The sequence below is a fragment of the Sinohyriopsis cumingii genome, chromosome 1, assembly GCF_028554795.1.
Source record: "Sinohyriopsis cumingii isolate HCF-2022 chromosome 1, ASM2855479v2, whole genome shotgun sequence".
NCBI classification, from domain to species: domain Eukaryota; kingdom Metazoa; phylum Mollusca; class Bivalvia; order Unionida; family Unionidae; genus Sinohyriopsis; species Sinohyriopsis cumingii.
In genome coordinates this window covers 171490618-171517121 of record NC_142961.1, presented here as the reverse complement: position 1 = coordinate 171517121, position 26504 = coordinate 171490618, and the positions used below count along the sequence as shown (strand labels likewise).

Sequence of the window (26504 nt, the reverse complement as noted above, 5' to 3'; positions counted from 1 at the left end):
TTTACTAAAGCATGCAGCATGTGATACGAAGAAAGATACCATTTCCACCAAATTTCATTAGCTGTTCAACTCATTCATGTTTTTAGAGGCTGCCTAAATGAATTATACTATTAAAACAATTTAATCACGCGACAATGTTCAGCATTTTCAACAGATTATCTATCAGTTAATATTTTTATTAATGCAAAGACTTTACGGATTCACTCTTTTTGATAATTTTACTTGAAATTTTATAATAGAAGCTAATTTGGATTTTACAAATTCAAATGTTAAGGCCCATATAATTCACAGCTTCTTTAAGTGGCACTTTCGGAAAATCCATCAGATATGTATCTTTCAGAAATAGTTTCCATTTCATGCAGAACTGAGCCCTGATTGATTGCACCTGATTATTACAAGTGTTAGCATTCAGACAACTGTCGTTTGATTTTGGAATTTTCTGGGATTTTCCATTGTGAACTATTTCACTGCATACCTATCAAATATGTGTCGTCTGGTCATGCCATCATTATAGTGGTTTCAATCTATATGCCAGACCATCGCTAATATTACGAGTAAACAAGCGTCATGTTTATCTACATCATTCTCAAAAATAAATACGCCCTTAGAAGTAACAAAATCCTATCTTGCTGAACAACCCATATTTGTTAAGTTGGTAAAAGCGTATCTTGCTGAACAACCCATTTTTGTCAAGTTGGTAAAATCCTATCTTGCTGGCAAACACGTAGGGACGGACGTATATATAAATCTCATACCAGGTACCACCTCTCACATTTCTATTTTTGGAAACCCTCACAGATTTTATGAAAAACACTGTAAAATGAGTTTGAAATATTGTTCAGGCGAAGATGATTCGCATAGTTATTTTTTCCTTCTTTCTTTTCTTCTCTTCCTCTTTTCTTTCACTTTCTTTCCTTCATCCCTAGTTTTCTTCAGCTTCTTCTTCGTCCAGATAATGGTATCATGCTATCCCCTGTACCATAATAAAGCCATCCTAACATTATAGTGTGGTATACAACTTGTTTGTTGATTTCTTCCCGTATGATAGAGAGGAAGTTTCGAGGAACAATCAGTGTCTATATTCAAAATAATTCTAAGCGAGAACGCATTGTTCATTGTGCATTTAGCTTTTTCATAAGAATTTCTTTTTGTATAAAGTTTTATCTTCGTCAACAACAAAATTTTCCAAGCGACATGAAAATGTACGGCAGTCTTCTACATTTTCATTATAGTTATTTTACATTTCAAGGTTAAAATATGTACTAGATTGGTATTTTGGATCTGTCGACATTGCTACTTTCTAAATTTACTAATGTTATTCGAAACAATCCGCATTCCATTTTATGTTCATATTGTTCACGAAAGGAACAGTGTTCGTCGGTAGTAAGCCTATGTTATCGCGCTAGGACTAATTCTATGACATTGGTACACAACAGTGGACGGATCGGCATGTTTACATGGATAGCATGTCCACATAATTTGAATGTACAGGCAGCCGGGCAGTCATTCTTGTTGACAGCTCGGATAAACATTAACAAACTATTTCGGTTTCAAAATAAGCCTATCTTTTCTATTAATTTTGTCGATGATAAAAACAACTTCGTAATCCATGACCAAACTTTGACTTAAACGTACGATAGATATGCATTCATATCTCAATTTGTTACCGTAGTTATCTGCGTTCACCGAAGTTACAACCAATATCAACAAAAAGACCAGGTACCATCGTCTTATATGTTACTTAATCAGGTTCTTATTGGACACTGTATTCAAAATTACCTAAGGTTCATATAGCAATGAATCTGAATGACCAGCACATGTCCGACAGATGTAAGTGTTCGCTCCTTTCCAATGGATGGAAATTTTACACGAGTGTGTACGATAAGTCCTGTCTCCGAGTCATTCACATCCTGACGCCAGCAGCTGGGTTGCCACTAGATGGATGGGTACCTAGATTTTATGTTGACGCAAAGGAACATTTATTTTTACTTTTGTCCCCAAGTTATATCTATATTTTTGTAACCAAGGTACATGATTTATTTTGAACGTTTTTGCACATTTTATTAATGACTAAGCTGGAGTGATTATTCATAGCTAAAATGTGTGTACGTGTATAGGTCTTTTCTAAGATATTAAGAGTGATAAGCTTGCGATGGATCTCTAAACAGCTATGATCAAGTCACGACTAATAATAGTAGTAGTAAACGTCTTGACAAGTTTGGGGCTTGTTTCCCTTTGGACAGGTCGTTCAAGTGGGTTCGTAGACGAATTAAGTAACTTCACATAGTATGAGTTAGGTCAAGTGGGTTCTTTTGCGGTGTTGGATATTTGTGAATTGTCACGTTGGAGTAGTAGCAAAATGTGTTTCCATCTCTCATGCTTGTATATAATTAGTACGTGAAAGCTGGACAAATTTAGTCAGTTTATTTCTCATGCTCTTTTTGTAACATTTGTCTTCAGACGTATTTAATGTTGTTTTTAGATATTATTTGAAAGGAAATAATTTGTATAGAATATGCATTAGAACTACAAAGTATTCATTGGACTAAAATAATTCTTTGACTATTGTGAATGATTCAAAAGGGGTTCTGGACAATACCATTTTGATTCATCATTACTGTTGGCAGATCACTTCATTCGAGGATTTGAAACTCACTAGCGACATTCGATTCTTTGGACTTGAATAGAACATTTAGGATTATTTAGGATCAAATTTATAATTTTCATTTTATAACTTTGATCATTAAATTGTTTGTTAAGTTTTACAAATGTTTTCTGGAAGCCAAGATGGATCCGTAAAGTGTGATTTGCAATGGAATGGCTATGCTACTGACAATGACCGTAACACTGACAATGAGCATACCACTGACAACGACCAAACTACTGACAATGACTATACTACTGACAAAGACCAACTACTGACAATGACCATACTCCTGACAAAGACCAACTACTGATAATGACCATACTCCTGACAAAGACCATATTACTGACAATGACCATACTCCTGACAAAGACCATACTAGTGACAATGACCATACTAGTAACAAGGACCATGCTATTGACAATCACAATACTATTAGTAATGACGATAATATTGAGAGTAACCATAAAACTGGCAATTACCATATTACTGACAATGACGATACTATTGAGAGTAACCATAAAACTGACAATTACCATATTACTGACAATGTTTGTAAAGCACTGTCATCCAAAATTGCCATAATCAGTGGAAACAATAAGTATTTACCTACAGAAACTCGTTTTCTGTGTTACAATGCGTATATTTTTTTTACAACACTGGACTGTTGTTCCATTGTACAGGGTCAGCCTTGCCAGATCTTTTCTAGATAGGATTTAGAAACTTCAGAAAGGAAAGCGTATGATTTTAGATTCAACAATTGGTTATTCATGAAAAGCATTCTTTACATAACTAAATGAATTGCAGGATTGATTTTCATAGAAAGCATTCTTTACAGAACAAAAATGATTGACACAATTGATTTTCATTTAAAATGCATTCTTTGCGAACTAAAATGACATACAAGATAGATTTTCATATTATATAAAAAAAAATCTTTGCATAACTAAAATGACTTACACGATTGATTTTTTGAAGAAAAGCATTCTTTACAGAACTAAAACGACTTTTGCAATTTTTTCATGAAAAGCATTCTTTACAGAACTAAAATTACATACAGGATTGATTTTCATGAGATAGTTCTTGGATATAAATATCTACATTGAGCTGTTCCAGTACAGAACTTATTCAAGCCGTCTTCGACATTTTACAGGTGACTTCAACATCACATGGAAACCTTCATCCAGAAAAACCAAGAATATAGCAATTTAAGAAAAGCTTCAGTATGGAGTAACGCCATAATTATATGCGTGTGCTTTCTAATCTTCCTCAATGCGTTATTGCAAATGGCTGCTTGCAAGTGCTACTTTCGTAATTATATCCATGTATATTGTATTCTTCATTGATGCAAACTGTACGTGACAGTTTGCAAGTGCTACTTTGGAAAACAAGAAAGTATTGAAAGAAAAAAATTAAATACGCATGTAGGTTTTACTAACAGATTAAAATTGAGAATAATATTTATTATATTTAAGAAATTTTAAACCAAATATTAATTGTATGATGTAAAGGTGATAAATAAATGTAGGCTTCAGTATTTATATTTCACGCATGTCAAACTAAATTGTAATTATTTTGACCTGTTGTATACTGCACATTGTTATATCTTCGTCGTATGAGGACCTCAAGAGAATAGTCTTGACATAAATAAGTAAATAAAGTATCCTCCTCCTCCTCATCATCATCATCATCAGCATGATCATCAATAGCTGATTTAAACACGACCTTCTGTCGATTTAAGGAATTCATCTATTGTATGTTATTCATTGATGATGTGAAAACATGTACCTGTCAAGAAGAATTGCCAAGTGAATCATAATACAAGAGGCGGACATATATACGGACAGGGACAGACGAACACAGAGGGATAAGGAATGTATATATTATTTTGTATTGACCATGGTCAAGCTTTCTAAGTGGACAGCAATGATCAATACCGGACATAATCATAATATCTCAATCCTGGTAGGCGATTGACATTCGTTCCCACGGTTTCTCAACGCTATAGTCAGTTTCGTAACTGTACCAATAGTTATATATCGGTTTGTTGCTGATTTGGGGTTTAACGCCATTTTTCAGAGAATGTTTGTATTTATCGTTCAAACTAAATCGTTATCAAATATGAGGCGCCGTAGCGGACAAAAGCTGGTCCAATGAGAAAGCTGGAGTTCAAATTTCCATGTCCTATGTCGAGAAATCCAATATCACGTGATGGATCAAATCGCATGTCCGTAAAGTTCCATTTTCTAGATCGAGATTTTAGATTTTATTTGTTGAACTATACAGTGATGGTTTAAAGTTATATTTCCTATGTCGACGTTTTACAATGTATATTTTGAATTACACAGCAGTAGTGAAGTGGGGCGCCCCACTTCACTACTCACAGCGGTGGTTGAAATTTCAATATCATATGTCAAGAATCCCTAATTCACACGTTGTATGCAACTGTTTGTGATGAAAGTTCCATTTCATATGGCGAGCATTTATATTTCATCTGTTGAATTTCACAGCAACGAGAAGCAGCCTCCTTGTTTAAAAATAACGCAGTACGTTCACGAGAGAGACCTCTAGCGAAGAAATTCAATTCATAGTAACTCTCGATCTGTGAATGGTAACTTTCAAACTGTAAATGCATGAAATGTAATGGCGCCTCATAATTGAATACACGAATGATGTATCTTAATACTCGATATTATTTTGAATTGTTAAAGTGGACAGTGCGTAATGTCACTTTTAACACCAACACATCATTTCACCATATAAAAATAACAATTCTGACAAGCACAAAAAATGTCCAATCACCGCTGTGTAATTCAACAATCTCAAAACTCAACATACGAAATGGAGCTTGCAGCACAATCAATGTGATTCAACATGTTAAAATTGAAACTCTCGACATATGACTTTTAAATTTCAACAACCGCCGTGTAATTCAGAAGACACAATCTCAAAACTCGACATTGGACATCGAATTTTCAACCAACGCTATGTAATTCAACAGATGAAATCTAAATACTCGACATATAAAATGGAACTTTCAACATAAACTCTTTGAACCAATTCTTTAATTAGGAATCATCGACGTATGACAGTGAAATTTCAACCACCGCCGTGTAATTCAAACGACACACTCTAAAACCTCGACATAGAAAATATAACTTTCAACCACTACTGTTTAATTCAACAGATACAGTCTAAAATCTCGACCTAGAAAATGTAATATTAAGGACAATTCTTTTAATATACAACACGTGAAATTGGAATTCTGGACATATGACATTACAATTTAAACGACAACGTTCTGATTGGACCAGCTTTTGGCCGCTACGGCGTCTTATAATCAAAAACACAATACGTTGTTGTTGAGGCTTGGAAGGGGTGGGTGGGTGGGTACGGGCTTTGACGCGTTTTACAGCACATGATAGGCTATATATGGCGGTGAGTAAAACAGGTGGAAAAGGAATGTTTAAACCACGGTAAGAACCGCCAATCCACATCATGCTACTGGCAAGCTTTCTCACATACCCGCATTAGCAGAGTACTCGGACAAGGGTGAGATGGCAGTGACTGGTAAAGGCGGGCGCTTTAGATCACTCGGCCACCCTGGACCTCTGTCGGTATGTAAAAGTCCACTATCCTGCAGAACTAGGGGAGTGTAAATAAAAGCGCCAGAAACCAAATCTGATCCAGCAAATTAAACAGTTCAACATCAAAACAGAAATTGGAGTGAGTTATTATAAGGCCGGCAGTTAGTTAAATTATTGCTTAAAATGGACTATATCTGGCCTACCCTGAGCAAATGAATCTGGGTCAACTCCCTGTATCTCCATATTATCATTGCATAATGAATTGTTTATTGTCAGTAAATCTTTGTCGTTCGTATTAAGATTAGTCAGGTGCCGATAAGCGGTTACGTCTCTTACCTCTAAGAGAGAGGCTCGGCTTGAACAAGGCGCCATCTATTACGGAATGAGTACCTGTAATAACACTATATCTTCGTCCAATCGTATCAAGAGATTAATTTAAGCCATCTTAGAACCAATTCTTGTTTCCTTGATACCGTTTATCTTTCACAACAGCTTTCCATTAAGCCCGTCTCTTTGATGGATCAGATGCTTGAACGTTAGTGGTTTCCAGGCCCGGCCCTAGGATGTGCTGTACCCCAAGGCAGCATGAGGGGCCCAAGGCAGCAAGCGATGAGCGCAGGGCCTCAAGCCAATAATTCACATTGCCTGAAAGCGCAGGGCCCAAGGCGGTTGTCTCGTTCGCCTTGCCCTAGGGTTGGGCCTGATGCTGTCACACAGTGTGCTTATTATTAAACCTCATTACCGCCCTGTCTGGAGTGTCCTCGATAGCACGCATATATCTTATAAATATTTCGATTATTGGACTCTCACGTTTAGGTTCCAAACTTATCCTTTTCTCAAAGGTACGTTTATCATTTCTTGTGACTTACGACAGCGCTGTCACTAATAAAGATATGTCTGATGTAGACTGTTAGGACAGTTATTAGTGTGACATATTGTTGTTGTTGTTGTTGTTCTTGAGTTTAATGCCATTTTCAGCACAAGATAGGCTATAAATGGCGGGCCAGTATAAATGATGGAGGAACAACCCGGGAAAACACCGGAAAGAACCACCGACCCACGAGAAGCTGCTGGCAAGCTTTCTCACACACCTACATTAGCCGAATCTGAGACTCGAACCCATGCAGACAAGAGGTGAGATAGCAGTGATCCGTAACGGTGATCGCTTCAGACCACTCGGCCACCCTGGGCCCCAGTGGGACAAATTAATTACCATCTTGCTTTTTCACCATAACACGAGCAGGGTAATTATTCATTGCAAGATCATCTTACTACATTGACGGTATATTCACTTGGAAGATAGTACTTACCACGGCCCCAAAAGTGTCAGAGTGGACTTTTTTTTTACACGTTCTCAAAATTCTTGCATTTAGCCATATTCTGTGGACACATTCGTGTGTACAGTCATAAAATTTTATATTAATCTCCTCGATGACCTATTGCAGTCACAGTGACCTATTGATACGATTCTTTGCTGTTAAAATAAGTAACAGAAAGGCGTGAAGACAACAAACTTTGTAAAATTTAACAAATAATTTATTTCCCTCTAATACAAAGTGAAAATGAGAAAAAAGAACTTACGGTATTGGGAATTAAATCCAAATCGTAATCCAAGAATTAAAACACAAGTCCTAATAAAACACAAGTCCTAGTAATAAATAGTTCTAAGTGAATCTCAGTTCAAATCCCGATGAAATTCAAGATGGAAGGCGATGATGTCTGTAATAACCTACGAAGTGCAGATGTGCCAACAGTCTCTTGTTGAGTCACAGAAAATATTATTCCAGTTCTGAATTCAGTATAAATTCCAATGAATGTCTTTTCCAAGAATTATCAGAGCACTTTTGTATTTCCAGGGAAAAACATCACTCGAATTCAATAATTTGACGAAAAATAAAATTCAGCCCAAACTGGTCGCAACACAATACAACTTAACGTTTTTTTTTTTTTGTGCCCAACTGGCAGTTCTTTATCCAAACATCAGTTATACGACTATTGAGACGCAAAAAAGATTCCCGATGAGGGTGAAATGTTCATCCTTCTATAAAAAAATAATAGATGTTTGTTACCAACTGGCACATGATAAAATATCACGTAGTCCAGGTATGACCCTGACTCAACATAAGAATTCTTCCTCTGACAAAGTTTTTTTTTTTTTTTTTTAAATTAAAAAGTTGTTGTCACTGATTTTGGAACAAGGTCAGCAACTAGTTACAATGTTTCATGAAGCTATTTTTAGTTGTCTAAATCAATTAAATAAAAATATAAAAAAACAATCAGGTCAAGCAGAACTGAACTCAATTCCGGACAAGGTCACGTCCAGTAAATAATGTTACATTACAATAACATGTAATGGAATTTTTTTTAAAAAAAACTTTCAAACTAACAGACAATTAAATTAAATATACATAACACTATATTTACACTGATCCTAAGACTAAATACAAGAAAAATGTTAAATGTATGCGACATCATGATTTTACTAGAAAGGAGGCAGTAAGGGTATGTTTTGAACATTTCCTGTGCTATTCCAAGTTTTCAATACAGAATTCAGCCACTGAGTGGTAACCACAATGCTCATTTGCAGTGTATAAAGCCTGACAATGACTGGTAACCACAATACACATTTACAGTGTATATAGTCTGACACCGAGAAGTAGCAACAATACAGATTTACAGTGTATAAAGTCTGACACTGAGCGGTAGCACCAATACTGAGTTACGGTGTATAAACTATGACACTGAGAGGTAGCACCAATACAGATTTATCGTGTATAACGTTTGACACTGAGAGGTAGAACCAATACTGGTTTACGGTGTATAAAGTCTGACACTGAGAGGTAGCACCAATACTATATTACGGTGTATAAAGTCTGACACTGAGAGGTAGCAACAATACAGGTTTATAGTGTATAAAGTTTTACACTGAGAGGTAGCACCAATACTCATTTACGGTGTATAAAGTTTGACACTGAGAGGTAGCACGAATACTGATTTACGATGTATAAAGTCTGACACTGAGACATAGCACCAATACTCATTTACGGTGTATATAAAGTCTGACACTGAGAGGTAGCAACAATACTGATTTAAAGTGTATAAAGTCTGACACTGAGAGGTAGCACCAATACACATTTACGGTGTATAAAGTTTTACACTGAGAGGTAGCACCAATACTGATTTACGATGTATAAAGTCTGACACTGAGACATAGCACCAATATTCATTTACGGTGTATATAAAGTCTGACACTGAGAGGTAGCAACAATACTGATTTACGGTGTATAAAGTTTGACACTGAGAGGTAGCACCAATACTGATTTACGGTGTACAAAGTCTGACACAGAGGTAGCACCAATACTAATTTACGGTGTATAAAGTCTGACACTGAGAGGTAGCAACACTACATATTTATAGTGTATAAAGTTTGACATTGAGAGGAAGCACCAATACTGATTTACGGTGTATAAAGTCTGACACAGAGGTAGCACAACTACTTAGTTACGATGAATAAAGTCTGACATTGACTGGTAACTACAACACAGCTATACATTGAACTGAAGTCTCACACTGAGTGGAAACCACAGCACATATATACAGTGAACAAAAGTTTGATACTGAGTGGTAACCACAGCACAGATATACAGTGAACTAAAGTCTGATACTGAGTGGTAACCACAGCACAGATATACAGTAAACAAAAGTCATGATATTGAGTGGTAACCACAGCACAGATAGATAGTAAACAAAAGTCATGATACTGAGTGGTAACCACAGCACAGATATATAGTAAACAAAAGTCTGACACTGAGTGGTGACCAGCTGGAGAATGGTCAGAAAAAGCTTGATCGCTTTGCACATTTTGAATATTTTTACCCACTCTGCTCTAGCTATATCCACATTGAAGAATGTACCCAGACTTTATAATAAACCGATAGCAATATCTACATTGTAGAGTGTACCCAGACCTTATAATACAACGATAGCCATATATACATTGTAGAGTGTACCCAGACTTTATAATACAACGATAGCCATATCCACATTGTAGAGTGTACCCAGACTTTATAATACAACGATAGCCATATCCACATTGGACAGTGTACCAAGACTTTATAATACAACGATTGACATATCTACATTGTAGAGTGTACCCAGACTTTATAATACACCGATAGCCATATCCACATTGGAGAGTGTACCCAGACTTTATAATACACCGATAGCCATATCTACATTGTAGATTGTACCCAAATTTTATAATACAACGATAGCCATATATGTATTGTAGAGTGTACCCAGACTTTATAATACAACGATTGCCATATCCACATTGTAGAGTGTACCCAGACTTTATAATACAACGATTGCCATATCCACATTGGAGAGTGTACCCAGACTTTATAATACAAAGATTGCCATATCCACATTGTGGAGTGTACCCACACTTTATAAAACAACGATAGCCATATCCACAATGGAGAGTGTACCCCCACTTTATAATACACCGATAGCCATATCTACATCGTAGAGTGTACCCAGACTTTATAATACAACGATAGCCATATATACATTGTAGAGTGTACCCAGACTTTATAATACAACGATTGCCATATCCACATTGGAGAGTGTACCCAGACTTTATAATACAACGATTGACATATCTACATTGTAGTGTACCCAGACTTTATAATACAACGATAGCCATATATACATTGTAGAGTGTACCCAGACTTTATAATACACCGATAGCCATATATACATTGTAGAGTGTACCCAGACTTTATAATACACCGATAGCCATATATACATTGTAGAGTGTACCCAGACTTTATAATACAACGATTGCCATATCTACATTGGAGAGTGTACCCAGACTTTATAATACAACGATTGACATATGTACATTGTAGAGTGTACCCAGATTTTATAATACAACGATAGCCATATATACATTGTAGAGTGTACCCAGACTTTATAATACAACGATTGCCATATCCACATTGTAGAGTGTACCCAGACTTTATAATACAACGATTGCCATATCCACATTGGAGTGTACCCAGACTTTATAATACAATGATTGCCATATCCACATTGGAGTGTACCCAGACTTTATAATACAAATAGCCATATCCATATTGGAGAGTGTACCCAGACTTTATAATACAACGATAGCCATATACACATTGTAGAGTGTACCCACATTTTATAATACAACGATAGCCATATCCACATTGTAGAGTGTACCCACACTTTATAATACACCGATTGCCATATCCACATTGGAGTGTACCCAGACTTTATAATACACCGATTGCCATATCCACTTTGGAGTGTACCCAGACTTTATAATACACCGATAGCCATATCCACATTGTAGAGTGTACTCGCACTTTATAATACAACGATTGCCATATCCACATTGGAGACTGCACATTCCATAGATTTGCTGTTGGGTACCTTACAGACTTCTACCATTGTTATAGCCAGTTTTGGGAGCGTAAAATACTTTATAATAATTCCGTAGTTGTATCCACATTTAGGTATGTTATTTCCATACATTTCCTGTTGGATGTCGCAGCTGGTTAGTCATGAAGGCATTTTGCAGTCATGTGTGTTAGTCATGAAGGTATTTGGCAGGTATATATCGATGAAAGGTCGTTCAAGTTTGCTAGTCCGGCTAGTAAGCGACTAACCTACGCCGACACAAAATGGTGCCGGCGAATTCCAACTTTTCGATAGGCAGTTGACTCTGACCCTACACCCCCAACATCCATGTCCAAATATAAAAAATGGGGTGGCAAGGGTCAGACGAAGCTCCGACTAGGGATTTCCTGGCCTGCCTCCGTTGTTCTACCATGGCTGTCATGCTGGCCTCGCAAGCTGCAGCACCTTTAGTGATGGAAGAGCGCCACGAGACCCTTTTCTGGGCAGTCTGCTCCCATGTATCATAGCTAATGCCAATGTTCTTCAATGACGTGTTCAGGGTGTCCTTGTAACGTTTTCTCTGGCTTCCATTGTGTATGCCCGTATTGAAAGCAGCTCAAATTAGGCAAAAAGTATTTCAAAGATTCTGTTTCGTTACTTTTACCAGTTGCTAGAATAAGCCGCTATTATGAGCCGTATATCTCTCGCGGCTATCTGAGAGGAAGACTTTAAAGGCTTTGTTGTTGTTGATGTATTTACTTGTAACATCACAAAAAGTAATCGATTACATAAATGAAAATGCATGCAGGCCGGAAGTATGAGAACAGTGACGAATGTGCACGAGATAAGTTAATATTAGGTAACAATGATCCTTTAAAAGGCTATGTCGGCAAAACTAACGCATTTATGTAAAATCAAATAGGAGTTTGCTTGAATGAAAGTTAATACGAGTTTTCTAGTGCGAGTTTGGCAGCCTTGAATCTGATGAACTCTGTGATTTGTCTGGTCCTGTTATGGATTCGAAATTCTCTCTCGTTCCCTATGACTATTTTACCCAAATTTTAGTTCAAAACATTCAAAACATTCCTAATCAGAACTTTATAAATAACCCATGTTCTTTACTAAATTTGGGACAGAAATTAATATCTTGGTACAGAAATTAATATACTTGGTGTGGCAAGAGATCTAAAGAGTAAGTGAAACTGTCACCAAAATGTATTGTGTTATTTCTGCATGGTACATGCTGGATTCATATAACTGGAGGAAGTACTTCTCTTTTCAACCAGACTAGGGCGAACTGGTGAAAATAGGGGCAATTATTTAAGAGTAAAAATTATCATGTTAAAACAATCACCTTAAACTACTGTTTTGGATATTTGCATCTCACAAGAGTAAAATACTGCTGAAATACTATTAAATATTTGTTTAAAAAAATATAAAACCTTTTCTCATTTTACTTCGAACTAGTTGATGTATAAAAAAACGGCAACTAAAATATATAATACTGTCAGCAAATGTTTATACAGAATTAGTTTTCTTAGTATTGGACCTGGACGCGTCCACCGAGTCATATATCGCTTCTTTGTATTGGATCTGGACCTGTCCACCTAGACATAATTCGCTTCTGATTGGGCTATACAATTAAATTTGTCAATCATTGTTTTCAATCCTGTCATAAAATCTAATATTAAAGAATCTTGAAATGAATACAATATTTAGGCTGCATTTAGTATTGGATTTAATCCGAACATAACTGGTTACATATGATTTTTATAGTCATGATTCCTATAGTCCCACCTATGATATTACTTGTACATTTCTTGGCTAATACAAGCTGAACAATATATATTTTCAACCCATTTATTTCCTTTGAGGTGGGACTTTATACGGCTTGTGTAATTTTCGAAGAAACACGTGTTCAAATTGGTTTTTAATTAATTGTCCATGTCTGGATGAATGTCACTGACCACTCTGTCACCATAACAATTTAAGATTAGCAGATAATATTAACCAGGAGTAAATCTCACCATCATGTCATGCGTATCTGGATTGTTTCAACTCTTTTTTGCATTTACTTCAAGAATTAGCTGATTGAAATAATTGATTGAAGTGTCTGAATAAAATCATAGCCGCTTAGAAAAGAAAACCATTGGACACAGTAGTTGTTCTTTTATTGTATTTGTTACCATCTGGTTTCCAGGAAACATTGCTTATAGGAAAATTAGAAGCAGAAATATATCTAGAATCGAATTAGTTTTCCAAGATGGTGGCGTACGATTCGAAGCAAAACATTTATCCGTGACTTTAATGTAAGCAATATCTTGTGAAGAAATAAAAAAAGAGGTGGTGCATCAAAGACACCGAATCTATGGCTATTTATCTTAGCTGGGCTTCTCGTCTGAGGGGCTCTGATTTCCTCAAATACTTCGACCAACTGGTGCAATTGGTTAACACTGTTGGTCACTGCCAAAAGGCCCGAAATATTCCGCATGCTTGTGAAATAGGATGGTGGGATTTATATTGGTTTCAGGACGATTACAAAAGCGCAATAGGCGAGCGAGCATACGAGTGCTCTTGTCTTGTGTACTGAATACAAGGGTCCTCTAATCTGAATGTTTGGCTTGTAAACTGAAAACAGGCATGAATTAAGATAAATATTTTACTTGAATCAAAGATAGAAAAGATCAAACTCTAACTAGCATGATGCAGTTCACAATTGTTTACAGTCAACATTATCCCTTTAAATTATGTAATGCAAAATTGTATAATAGTTTCTTGTGTGTGTCATCCTTAAAAGACGACAACAACACATATTATTAGTTGAAGTATTCCAAATAGTTGTTATTTACATTACAAAATGATTATAGTTTAATTCTTGTTTTATTGCTGAATCTTTCTCCCAAATCCCGTTCGATAGAAGAATGTGTGCCTGCATATGGGGGTTGGGTACGGGTGTGTGGTTGGGGGACAAGTGTATTTGTGGATTTGTGTATGTCAATTCAAAAATTCATTATGTACAACTGTTACTCCTTTGATAAATGGGGAGGAAGCTTCCTAAGAATTGTGTACGTTCAGTCTATATTTTTGTAAATGTGTTCATGTACTGCACTATCTGCTACTTGTGTAACGAGTTTGTATCCGCGCACTCCAATTGGTACAATACGTTTGTATCCTCACAGTCCAATTGGTAAAACGAGTTTGTATCATCGCATTCCAGTTGGAATAAAGAGTTTGTGTCCTCACGGTCAAATTGGTATATGGAGTTTGTACCCGCGCAGTCCATTTAGTATAACGAGTCTGTATCCCCAGAATTCAATTGGAACCATGAGCTGATATCTTACATCCAGTTGGAATAATTAGTTTGTATCCTCTCAGTACACTGGTGTTAGAAGTTTGTATCCTCACAGTCAAATTGATATGTGCAGCTTGTATCTTCACAGGAATAATGAGTTTTGTATCCTCACAGTCTGATTGGTACAGTGAGTTCGTATCGTTATAGTCCGAAGGGTATACCGAATTTATATTCTCATAGTCCAGTTGGTATATGGAGTTTGTATCCTGACAGCCCAATTGGTACAATGAGTTTGTATCCTGACAGCCCAATTGGTACAATGAGTTTGTATCCTGACAGCCCAATTGGTACAATGAGTTTGTTTCTTCACAGTCCAATTAGAATAATGAATTTGTACTCTCACTGTCTGGTTGGTACAATGAGTTTGTATCTTTACAGTCCGATTGGAATAATGAGTTTGTATCCTGACAGTCCAGTTGGTACAATGAGTTTGTATCTTTACAGTCCGATTGGAATAATGAGTTTGTATCATGACAGTCCAGATGGTATGAGTTTGTATCCTGACAGTCCGATTGGAATAATGAGTTTGTATCATGAGAGTTCAGTTGGTATAATTGGAATGAAAGTTAGAAATCAGTAAAGTCTTGTCTGTTGCCATACTGTATTACCAGATTCTCTGCAAATCTGTAATGATTCTCACAACATACATACATACATACATACAGACAGACAGACAGACATACTTACATACATACAGACAGACAGACAAGTCTGTGTACTTATGAAGCCAATTAATTTATATTTCAAATTGTGCACACATATTGCGAAAAACAAATATCCTGAAAGTTTTATATGATTGCTACAAACAGGCGTGGCCAGTTACTCAAGCGAAGATACATATTAATGTTTCTAATATACGTATCATAACTTATTTCCTCAAAAGAAAAGCCATACGTCTGTGGGATTAAATTCCAAACTGTATTAGACCTTTCGTGCCTTCGTGCTACTTACGAAACTAAATCCTTTGAAAATGTGTATGTGTACGCCAAAGAAATAAATCCTTTACTTATTTGGATTTAAAATGAGCAGTCTGTTCATAAAAAGTTTTCGTACATGTTAAAATGCAAATCTGTACTCACCAAGTGAAAGAAACGGGATTTTTATAAGCAAGTGAAATTAAATTTTGTCAGATAAACAATATAATGCAAACGCTATCATATGCATAGTTGGGTTCTACGAGATAAAATCCACCAAATTATAAGTTTGTTTGGTAAGGTTGGTAAAACAAAACTGCAGAAATATTTGAATGAAATAAAAATAGCGCACCAAGCTGCTTTTTTTAAATTAAATTAAGCAAAAAAGCCAAGTATTTAAAAAAAAAAATAAATTAAGTTAACCGACGAACGAGTGTCAAGTCTTTTTTTAATTAAATTGAGTTAACCGACGTACGAGTGCCAGTTTTTTTAAAAATTAAATTGAGTTAACCAACGTACGAGTGCCAGGTCTTTTTTAAAATTAAATTGTGTTAGCCAATGTACAAGTGCAGAAATGCCAATTCTTTTATGGTTAACCAACGTACGAGTACCAGGATTTTAAAAAATTAAATTGAGTTAACCAACGTACGAGTGCCAGGTCTTTTTTTAAATTAAACTGAGTTAACCAATGTACGAGTGCCAAGTCTTTCTTAAATTAAATTGTGTCAACCAATGTACGAGTGCAGAAATGCCAATTCTTTTATGGTTCTTCTTATGACCACCTTCGGTGACGACAAATGAGTACATTAATATTTATATTATCTGTTGATGACCAGGTCATTCGTGAGAATCAAACCATCGACTGGAAATGCAAGAGTCAAACCTTCGATTGGGAATACAAGTAGCAAACATTTTAATGGCAATGCAAGCGTGAAACCTTCCACTGGGAATACAAGGGTCAAACCATCGATTGGGAATGCGAGTGTCAAACCTTTGATTGGGAATGCAAGTGTCAAACCATCGATTGGGAATGCAAGTGTCAAACCATCGATTGGGAATTCGAATGGGAATGCAATTATCAAATTTTTGATTGGGAATTCGATTTGGAATGCAAGTGTCAAAACCATCGATTTGGAAATCGATTGGGAATGCAAGTGTCAAACCTTTGATTGATTGGGAATTCGATTGGGAATGCAAGTGTCAAACCTTTTATTGGGAATTCGATTGGGAATGCAAGTGTCGAACCTTTGATTGGGAATTCTATTGGGAATGCAAGTGTCAAACATTCAGTTGGAATGCATATATTTATTAGGACAGAATTTTTTAGTACAAGTAACAAGACTGAAAATTCCTCTAAATTGTATTAAGAGTAAGTTTTGATTAAATTATATTGAAAGTAATTTTCCATTAAAATATATTGAAATTTAATCTATTTGTTTCGGTATTATGATTGTGTACTATTTAATAATGATCGCGCCCTTATGATCAAGTACGAACCGTCTTATACATATATTGCCCTGTATCTCAAGTCAGAAAAAAAAAGTACATTCACTAGGTTACGTAAATAGATGAACTAGACAGATTCCAAAGATTCCTCTAGAGGGCAAATGTGCTGATCTTGCAGAAGTACCTACGTAATAATGTACATAGACCTAGACAATAATCTGTAAGAGACTACGAAGCCTCACTTTGAAATTCTGGCCATCGCAAAGAGCTAGGCGCGCGCTATATTTGGCGTTGTCTTAAGAAACTGGTATATAAAGCCCCAGCCACGGGCTGACACCAGTTTTGCTGGCCAGAAGCTCAAACAGACTTTTGTCTTTACAGCTCGATCCCGAGTACTCTCGCATGCCAAGATTCCCCAACATGTGGCTGTATTTACAAAATCAACAAGTGACACCTCTTTCAAGAGGATTGAACTTCCTTTCTTTTCTCTCTCTCTCTCTCTCTCTCTCTCTCTCTCTCTCTCTCTCTGGTTTTGGAAACAGATTGACTTAGAGTTTACGAGACAAATCACCTCGTAAAATATTTATTAGGTTTTATTTCAACTTTCAAATGACTTTCGGCAGTATAATCTTCAGGTCGGTATGGTGTCCCAAGTGTGTGTGTGTGTGTGTGTGTGAGAGAGAGAGAGAGAGAGAGAGAGAGAGAGAGAGAGAGAGAGAGAGAGAGAGAATATGGTACATTCCATACTAGAATTACAAGCTAGTTTGTGGGTTTTACATGTGTACGTTTTAAATAGTATAACCTCAACATTGAGCTATAACCGCCACACAGAAAGGCACAGTCAAATAGAACTTGTCAGGGATATAATGGCATATATTACTATACGTTTGGTTTTCTTGTTGTTTTTTTTTTGTACCAAATCAATGTACCGTGGGTAGGGGTCAATTCTTTGTCACCATTTTGAATAGTTAGTAATTACTGCTATTGCTGAGAACGACTTTAGTAAGACATTACTGGGAACGACCTTAGTAAGACATTACTGCTATTGATGAGAACGACCTTAGTAAGACATTACTGGGAACGACTTTAGTGAGCACTTACTGGTATTGGTGAAAGCGACCTGAGTAAGCAATTACTGATATAGTTGAGAACGACCTTATTAAGCAATTACTGCTATTGATGAGAACGGCCTTAGTAAGCAATTACTGCTATTGATGAGAACGACCTTAGTAAGCAATTACTGCTATTGATGAGAACGACCTTATTAAGCAATTACTGCTATTGATGAGAACGACCTTAGTAAGCAATTACTGCTATTGATGAAAACGACCTTAGTAAGCAATTACTGCTATTGATGAAAGCGACCTTAACAAGCAGATCCGTTGTAAAAGACATTTGCACACAAAACTCACATAATCTGGTTAGATGTTTTGAGTCCTGACAGCGTTCTCCTAAATCGCTTGTTCCCGATGCCACTTGTAGTTATTCGTTCGTCCTAGGTCGGTGGTTTCCTCTTGGAATTGGTTTCCTCGATCCAGCAGTTAGCTATACATTAATATTATTGTCTCCGTGATATTTTGGTACAAAATATATGAGTTTCTCTAATGTTGTCCTTGTATATGATAGATTTGTGTGAGTACATTTGGTGTCTTGGTTTATAATAGATTTGTGTACAATAGTCGCAGATTCGTATATAAGTATCGACTTGGAGTGTCCCATGCAAGAATGCTTTTCCTAATCATTGGATGACAGGTTTCCAGCTGGGAATTTGCAATTTGTCAACTTTTCTAGTTTTGACAAACCCATAAGATAGATACTCTTATATTTATTCATGAACACTTCATTTTAGTGATGACAATATTGCCTCCATTGTAGGTTCATCTCGTAGCTTTGATCTAAATTTCTTGTCACCGAAAAAAGTCTGCTATCTTTCAAGCCTTTCGATCATCAAAAGATCTCCGAATCAGTGAAGTCTGAATTAATAACAGGACGTCCGAATGAAAGGAAGTCCAAATGAATCAAAGGACGTCCTTATCAAATGACGTCCGAAGTTATAGATAGAGAGGTTGATCAGCATGGATTTCATAAACGATGTGTTAGAAGAAAGAGAAACTTTGCATCTATGTAGGATTTAATTATCAAAAAGCGATAACAAATGGTCATCACTGGAAGTCTATAGCTCAATAAAAAGGTGTGAATAGCGAAATTTTATCAAGTTTTTGATGAATGTCAGTGAAATTGCTTCATTAGGTCGATGTAGTTTTTATTTCCGTTGTTTCCGGTGAATAATGGATCATATATCACGACGTCTGAATGGAGTTTGCGGGCTGTCGAGATAGATTAGTGCCTTAGCTGCACAATCTGCAGTTATATGGCTCGCCTGGAGACGATAACATCTATTTACTTTCCTTCAAATTACGTCTGTGTTCAACACAGTTTAGATCCGCATGCAGCTTCATCAAAGAGATATAGAGAGAATGACAAATGAGAAAGATTTGGGCTTTTTTCTTTTAGGTAAACACGGCCATAAGTTCATGAATTGTATTAACATTTTTGAACTTGTTTCACGCCGAAGAACATATAACATATTAGATCAGGAAGTAGCGAAACCACTTTCAAACGAGTTTGTTTTCCTCGATCTCTTGTGTTGCAGACCGTAGAAAAACGATGAAACATATGCAGTCTGCTGACGTTTGAACTGCTCTATAAATCACTTAAACTTTATGTAAGACAGAACGGAAGTTTCCGGCATTTGCCCCGCGCAAAGGATAAGTATAAAAATGTATTAGGTTAACAAATTACATTACGTACTATGTTTTGACATTTAAATTAACGTCACAGAGAAAAATAAGTTTAGCACGAAGTCACGCGAAAAAATGTTTAAAGACAGAGTTTAGTAAAATAATAAAATAAACCAATTTTTAAATAACTGATATATAAAACCACAATTTATTTATCCCTAATATTTGTATTGATATGCGGTGAATCATGAAATGCATGATTTAGTATTTTTAAAAATGGACATGTACGTTAATATTACAACGGTATATTCTTTCAATTTTAGTGGTGGTGGACACAATGTACAAGCGGAAAATGTGTCGAATTTTCACACGAACGTCAGCTTAGTCTCTGCTATATTTCATTCTTCCAGTATTCATTGGGCACCGATATCGATAAGCCGTTAAATCGGGATGATATATGCTGATTACCTTGTAAGAATTACGATATTGCTTCAAGTTTAATCCAGCGCTGCATTTTGCGGATTATTGGCAAGACATGAAGATCTGATCGGTTTAATGCTCAGCTTGTCAATCATATATCATGATTTTTCTACTTGATTTCCAAATCTACCAATTGACATGGAGATTTTGTGGAATTCCGACGCCAGTAGGACAAGGCTATTTCTAAAATCATTGAAATTTATGGAAAATTTTCATTGATTGAGTAGCTTCTAGTAACCCTAAAACCCCTAAGAAAAGAAAATCCTTAGTGAAGACAAATTACTATCTTGTTTTCTGCTTAAACCATTAGCATCCGATCATTGAACCTGCTGATTGCTTGTCATTGAAGCAGATGAGATCTGGCGCGTGCGATGCTTCTGACCCAATATTTGAACATGGAGGTTTGCGATGTGTGTTCCTCAAAATTCAGGAGAAACGAGAAAACAGATTCTAGCAATTAACACACTGCAAATTACCTAAAGTTAGAATCTTTTAGTGCTGAAGAAAATTTCTCGATCTCTTGTGGAACGATTTATGGGCCACTTGAGCTTTATTTACCACTCCACAAATGTGCAGACTTTGTTTTCGTAGATTCTTTTTTAACGTACAACCAGAAAACCCATCCAGAATTAATAATGCAGTCTGTGATAGTATCGTTTCTGCGGCAGTCAAGCAGAATCTTACAAATCTGAATTAAAACATGAGGAACTGTGTCTTCAATCCTATTGACTGTACATACGAATTTACATTGTCAGAAGCGCCATGATGACGCGATAGCATTTTTTAAATTAAACTCACGTGTAGTAAGTAATACGCCTGCTTCTTTAAGTGCACTATGTGGATACGTAGAGATTTTAAATTCACTTTCTTTTAAATCTGTTTTATATTGGAAGAAAGCAAGAAATTGAATTGGATGGAATTCTCTTTAGTGCGCCGAGGCTTTGATTTCTTTTATTTTTTCTCTTTGTTTACAACGGATGTTATATAAAAAAGTAACGGGTCTGAAAGTTTGTTTTTCAATTAGTGATTTCACACAAAAAACGAGGTTCCCACCCAAAAAAAAAACCAGAATGTACGATCTTCATTTCCGTGACGTTTGTCCAGTTGAACAAGTAGCGGAATCAGGGCTACTACTTATTCGAGAGAAAAACGTCATGTAAGTAAAGGTGCACGGGGATAACAGAATATTCTCCATTTATTCAATGCATGATCTGAAGGAACGAAATAAATGTCATACAGTAAACGCGGTTATTACAATCTACTGTAAATTCGCCGAGTGACCTGTGATCGCGATACGGTATGGATATGAAAGACTCTTCGTAAACAGACAGCGGTATGTTTGAAACTATGGTATTATACCGTGATGACAAATGCACATACCTTATCCTTGTGTAAAGTTTTCAATGCACCACGAATGGAGAGTAGCAATCACTTGAACACGTATTTGAGGTACCATGTTGTCATGTTTGCAGACCGGTATGGTTGTTGTTAAAAACAAATCTTCGTAAAACCTGTGGAACGAAAGGAATAATTATAAGCTATTGCAGCTTCTACAAGCTGTTTTATTTTACTATGTCGTCTTCCAGAATAGTGCTTACCCTTGTGTACGGACCTAATGTTATGGACGTATATACCAGAAGGGTTTAATCATCTGGAGTTATTTTTAAAACTTCTCGAATGTTGGTTGTTTTTGCGAGAACACTATGGTTTGCACTGCAGTTGAAATAAAAATAGACTGGATTCTCAAGCTATGATCCTGTTAAATAAAGCATGTAGACCGTGACCTGTTTTTTCAAGCTGTAAAAAAAAAAATAACAAAGGAGTTTAAACTTTAGTTTTATTTCATTGCTTAAATTTGGCGCCAGTAGATGACGGACAACTGGCCAAGAAAACCGAAACATTTATATTGCACTATCTGTTTTAATTATCAACATTCGACACACTGTTTACAAGGATGGCAGACGAGAAAGGAATTCAGGGTCAGTTATCTGCCGATTTGAGACTATTTAGGGAGTCGGATAACGATAACGGAGAGGCAGAGGAGGCTAGTACCTTATCAGAACAACTTGATATAGAACTTCATAAACTTAAGGAAATGGTTTTATGTTTAGAAAACCTGGAACGCGAGCTGGATATAGAACGGAGTAGCGAGCAGACGACAATCTCAGTACCTAGCTGGATCGACTCTAGTGCTGTACAGAAGGTAATGCAATTGACTACTTTCTTTATATTTTTACCTTAGACTTATTCAAGAGCGCTTGAAAGCCTTAAAGACGAAAATTAATTTCCGCATTTTAGAAAAACGATTTTTGTCAAGTTCACCGCCCGACCACAAATACAGACGAAGTAAATTAGGCAAAAATTTGATCTAACTGAAGAATTGATACTTGTGAATTGTACCACCCGAGGAGTTCAAAGGCAGTAAATTGCTTTTATTAATTTGATAAGACTTGGCGTTATTAGCTTACTGTTTCGGGTTTTGTGTCTGGTAAGTGCGTCTTGAAATAATTTAGATCAATGCAAATAGCTACGACAGTTATGCTTAACTTGATAAAATTCCACAGAAGTCTGCAATATTTTATATTACTGTGAAAATTGTGATCACAAAAGCTTTTTGGGAAATATCACACACAAGCACAATTCATATGGCGAATACTATTGCACTGGATCCAGCAAGGGATCACGTGTCAGATTTTGATTAAGATAAATGCATTAAACTGAAAACGAACAATGCAAAACAAGTTTCTAATTAGCTAGCTGAATGATGGTGTTGTACCCTAGTTTATATCGACCTACAAATGGATGAGGTATATCGACATTTGTTGTTCTTTTTTATGGTTTGGAATAAGTCTAAATTATATCCCGGATATTTCATTGTTTGAGCAGTTATTATAGGTGAGTGATTTACTTACTGAGCAAAATGAAAGAATCGTTTAAAGAAAATGTGCTGACTGTAAATAGACGATGATTTTATTTGTGCATGGTTGTCTTTTTATAGTCTTCTTGGATTAAGACACTTGGTTTGAATGTTCTGAGGCTGCGTAACCAGGAAGATTCCTTTTCTTTCCTGGTTTCGGAACTCCAATTCGGGTTGTGAGCAATTGCAATTAGTGTTACATCACTGTATGTGTGACCAGGGGAAGGGAAGTACTCTGTAACCGGACTTTTGTCCAGCTTCTTTGTCAGCCAATCAGATCTGTGGTCCTTTTGTGTAGCCTTTCGGTTTCTCCATCTTACTGGAGGCCACAGATCTTACATGTGATGAAATAAATTACATTCTGTTTTGCACGTTCTGTTTGGACCATGTATGTTCAATTTTTCGCTCGTCTCTGTGTAGGTCTCTATATGTTAACAAGTTTTGCATCTTTTATCACCGAAGGGACGAAATTTGCTGGGGTGGTCTTGGCTTGTGATTAAAGTCAGCTTCGCTCTGACACTGGTGTTATTGAGATTTTTGGTCTGTGGTAGGTTACAGCTGGTTTGTTGGGGAGGATTAAGTCTAGTGTATCACAAGATTCCACGATGGACCAGAGTATCTAGATGATATTAGCAACTTTGTGGTTGTCTGGATGGTAGGTCATGATAAATGGTATCCGATCAACTTTTTCCTTCTCTCTATCTTTAGTAGGTCATTGTGGTTTCTTTGTTTAGCTCTTCGTGTTGCCTCCGCCATCAGGTCTTTCTCGTAGCTTCGGTTTATCAAATGTTCAGATAACTCTTCAAATATTTTTTGGAATGTTTCATCGTCGGAGCAAGGTCTGAGTATCCTCTGTGCCTGGCTATATGAGATGTTTCTAATGCAATGTGTTAGATGACAACTGGATGGGAGAAGTTACTAGTGTTTAACAGTTGGTTTTGAGTAGATGTTCATTTGAGTTTATTTTCTGTTTGTTGCGTCCAGAAAGAAAAAAAACATGGTCTGAGTTGGAAACTACTGCCGTGAATTTTAGTGAAGGGTGGGTGTTCTTTGCATTTTATATAAAATCATCCAGTTTCTGTCTTCCATGTTGCGACTTCATTTCTGTATCATCGATGAAGCGTACCCACTAGTATGGTGCAAGTTCCAGCGATGATAAAAGTTGACATTTCAGTCTTCCCCTCAAAATATTATCATCCGAGAGGGACATTTTTGTACTAATTGTAGTTCTGTTGATTAAATATATCGGTATTAAATCCGTTTTGTTTCAGATTGTGATTCTTGCAAATGAAAGTATACAACCGTAATAAAAATATTCATTAAGATAACGTCTTCTCAAGTCATATCACATAAGTTGCAAACTAAATCAGTTTTAACGACATCTCTGTTCAGTCCAAGATTCATTTATACCTGGTCCTACTTGAAAATTCTTTAAGTTCCTTCAGTGCCAAAATACATATAATATAGTATGTCTTTCGATGCTTCGTGTTATGGTAAGAATATATCCGTTGAAAATGCTGGACTTTTACCATGGTCTGCAGATTTTAAAGTAATTTTCTTTCGTAACATTGAAAACATCTGTTTTGTTTTCAAGTGGTGACATTTTAGAGTCTATGATAAATGTCTTTGATGTAATTTCCTGGTAGAAAGTAATATGTCCCGTAGAAGTATTCAGAAATTGTTTTTATTTTACACACCTTTATGACTAAGATCCATGGGAAAACAATAAGTAAAGTAATATCTGCATATCAAAATGTGTTAGCTGTATAACATTAATGTGTGTGATATCTGCATATCAAAATGTATTATCTGTATAACAATAAGTAAAGTGATATCTGCATATCAAAATGTGTTAGCTGTATAACATTAATGTGTGTAATATCTGCATATCAAAATGTATTATCTGTATAACAATTATTTGTGTGATATCCGAATAACAATAGTGCAATATTGCCCTTGTATCTGGATTAAAATAAGTGCCGTGATATCGGCATTTTCCTCCCTCAGCGTTTTGGCCCTTGTTGACTTCTAATTTTTTAATTGTATGACAGAGTGGCGTAAACTTATTTGTTGTACTTTTTATTGCTACAAGTAATTATAATATGTATGCAGTTAAAGCTTTGTGTCAGTTGACATAGTCGGGTCGTCATGTGAGTTTGTGTTTATTCTGAGATCGCATTGTATTTGTTAAGCGTGCAAACTTGGTTTACGTTTTTCCTTGAACTGGTTAATTGATTAATTGATTGACTAGTGTTTAAAAGCACACCAACAAACACAATGGTTAATGCTGAACATAATAACATATTTAGTTCATATTAAACATAATAATATACTTGGTTAATGTTGAACATGTAACAAAACCGGTTCTCATTAAACCACATGCTCTATGAAGTCTACAACGTTTGAATGTTGTCCGGGGGCTGCGTCGTTGATCACGGCTGTGCACGCATGAAGTGGTAGCTTTTGTTTCATCTGATCTATCAGATCAAATAAATCTGAGTCAACCTCAGTAAACGAAATTACGCTAGATGTTACGGACAAAGGCTGATGTGATATCATAACACGGATCACCATGGAGACGAAACACCAGCCAAGCAAGGTCTGCTGCAGTGGATCTGTACTCTAGATATCAACTGTAGTATCATTTCTGTGATATGTGCATTTCTTTCACTCGTATACTATAAAAACTAAGTATATGTTCAAGTGGTAATGATATTGTGCAGGGTACTAAACTTTTGTCTTATGTTTTGTTATATTTGGCAATTAATAATTGACTTATTTCATCACACCGATTAGTTATCTGCACGGACATCGTTAGTTGCGTCATATCTCAAGGCAGTGAATGGTAACTCCAATATTAATCAGTTTTGTTGACGAGGATACCTGTAAATTGCTGGGATTACTTTGCTTTCTTGTTTCACAATACAAATCCTTTGTATTGTTACATTAGTGATATCTACTCGTTGTCTTCACGGACTTTATAACAGAGACAA

At 36.2% G+C, this 26504-nt stretch overlaps 1 protein-coding gene across 1 annotated transcript in view; it reads left to right on the top strand.

Moving 5' to 3' along the window:
- Positions 1-22448: 22448 nt before the first annotated feature.
- LOC149808382 (uncharacterized) overlaps positions 22449-26504 on the top strand; it is a 425114-nt gene continuing 421058 nt past the window's right edge. Inside the window, exon 1 of the mRNA XM_089968015.1 lies at positions 22449-22797. Coding sequence (XP_089824141.1) covers positions 22549-22797 — 249 coding nt within the window. The 5' untranslated portion in view covers positions 22449-22548. The remainder of the gene's footprint in view (positions 22798-26504) is intronic.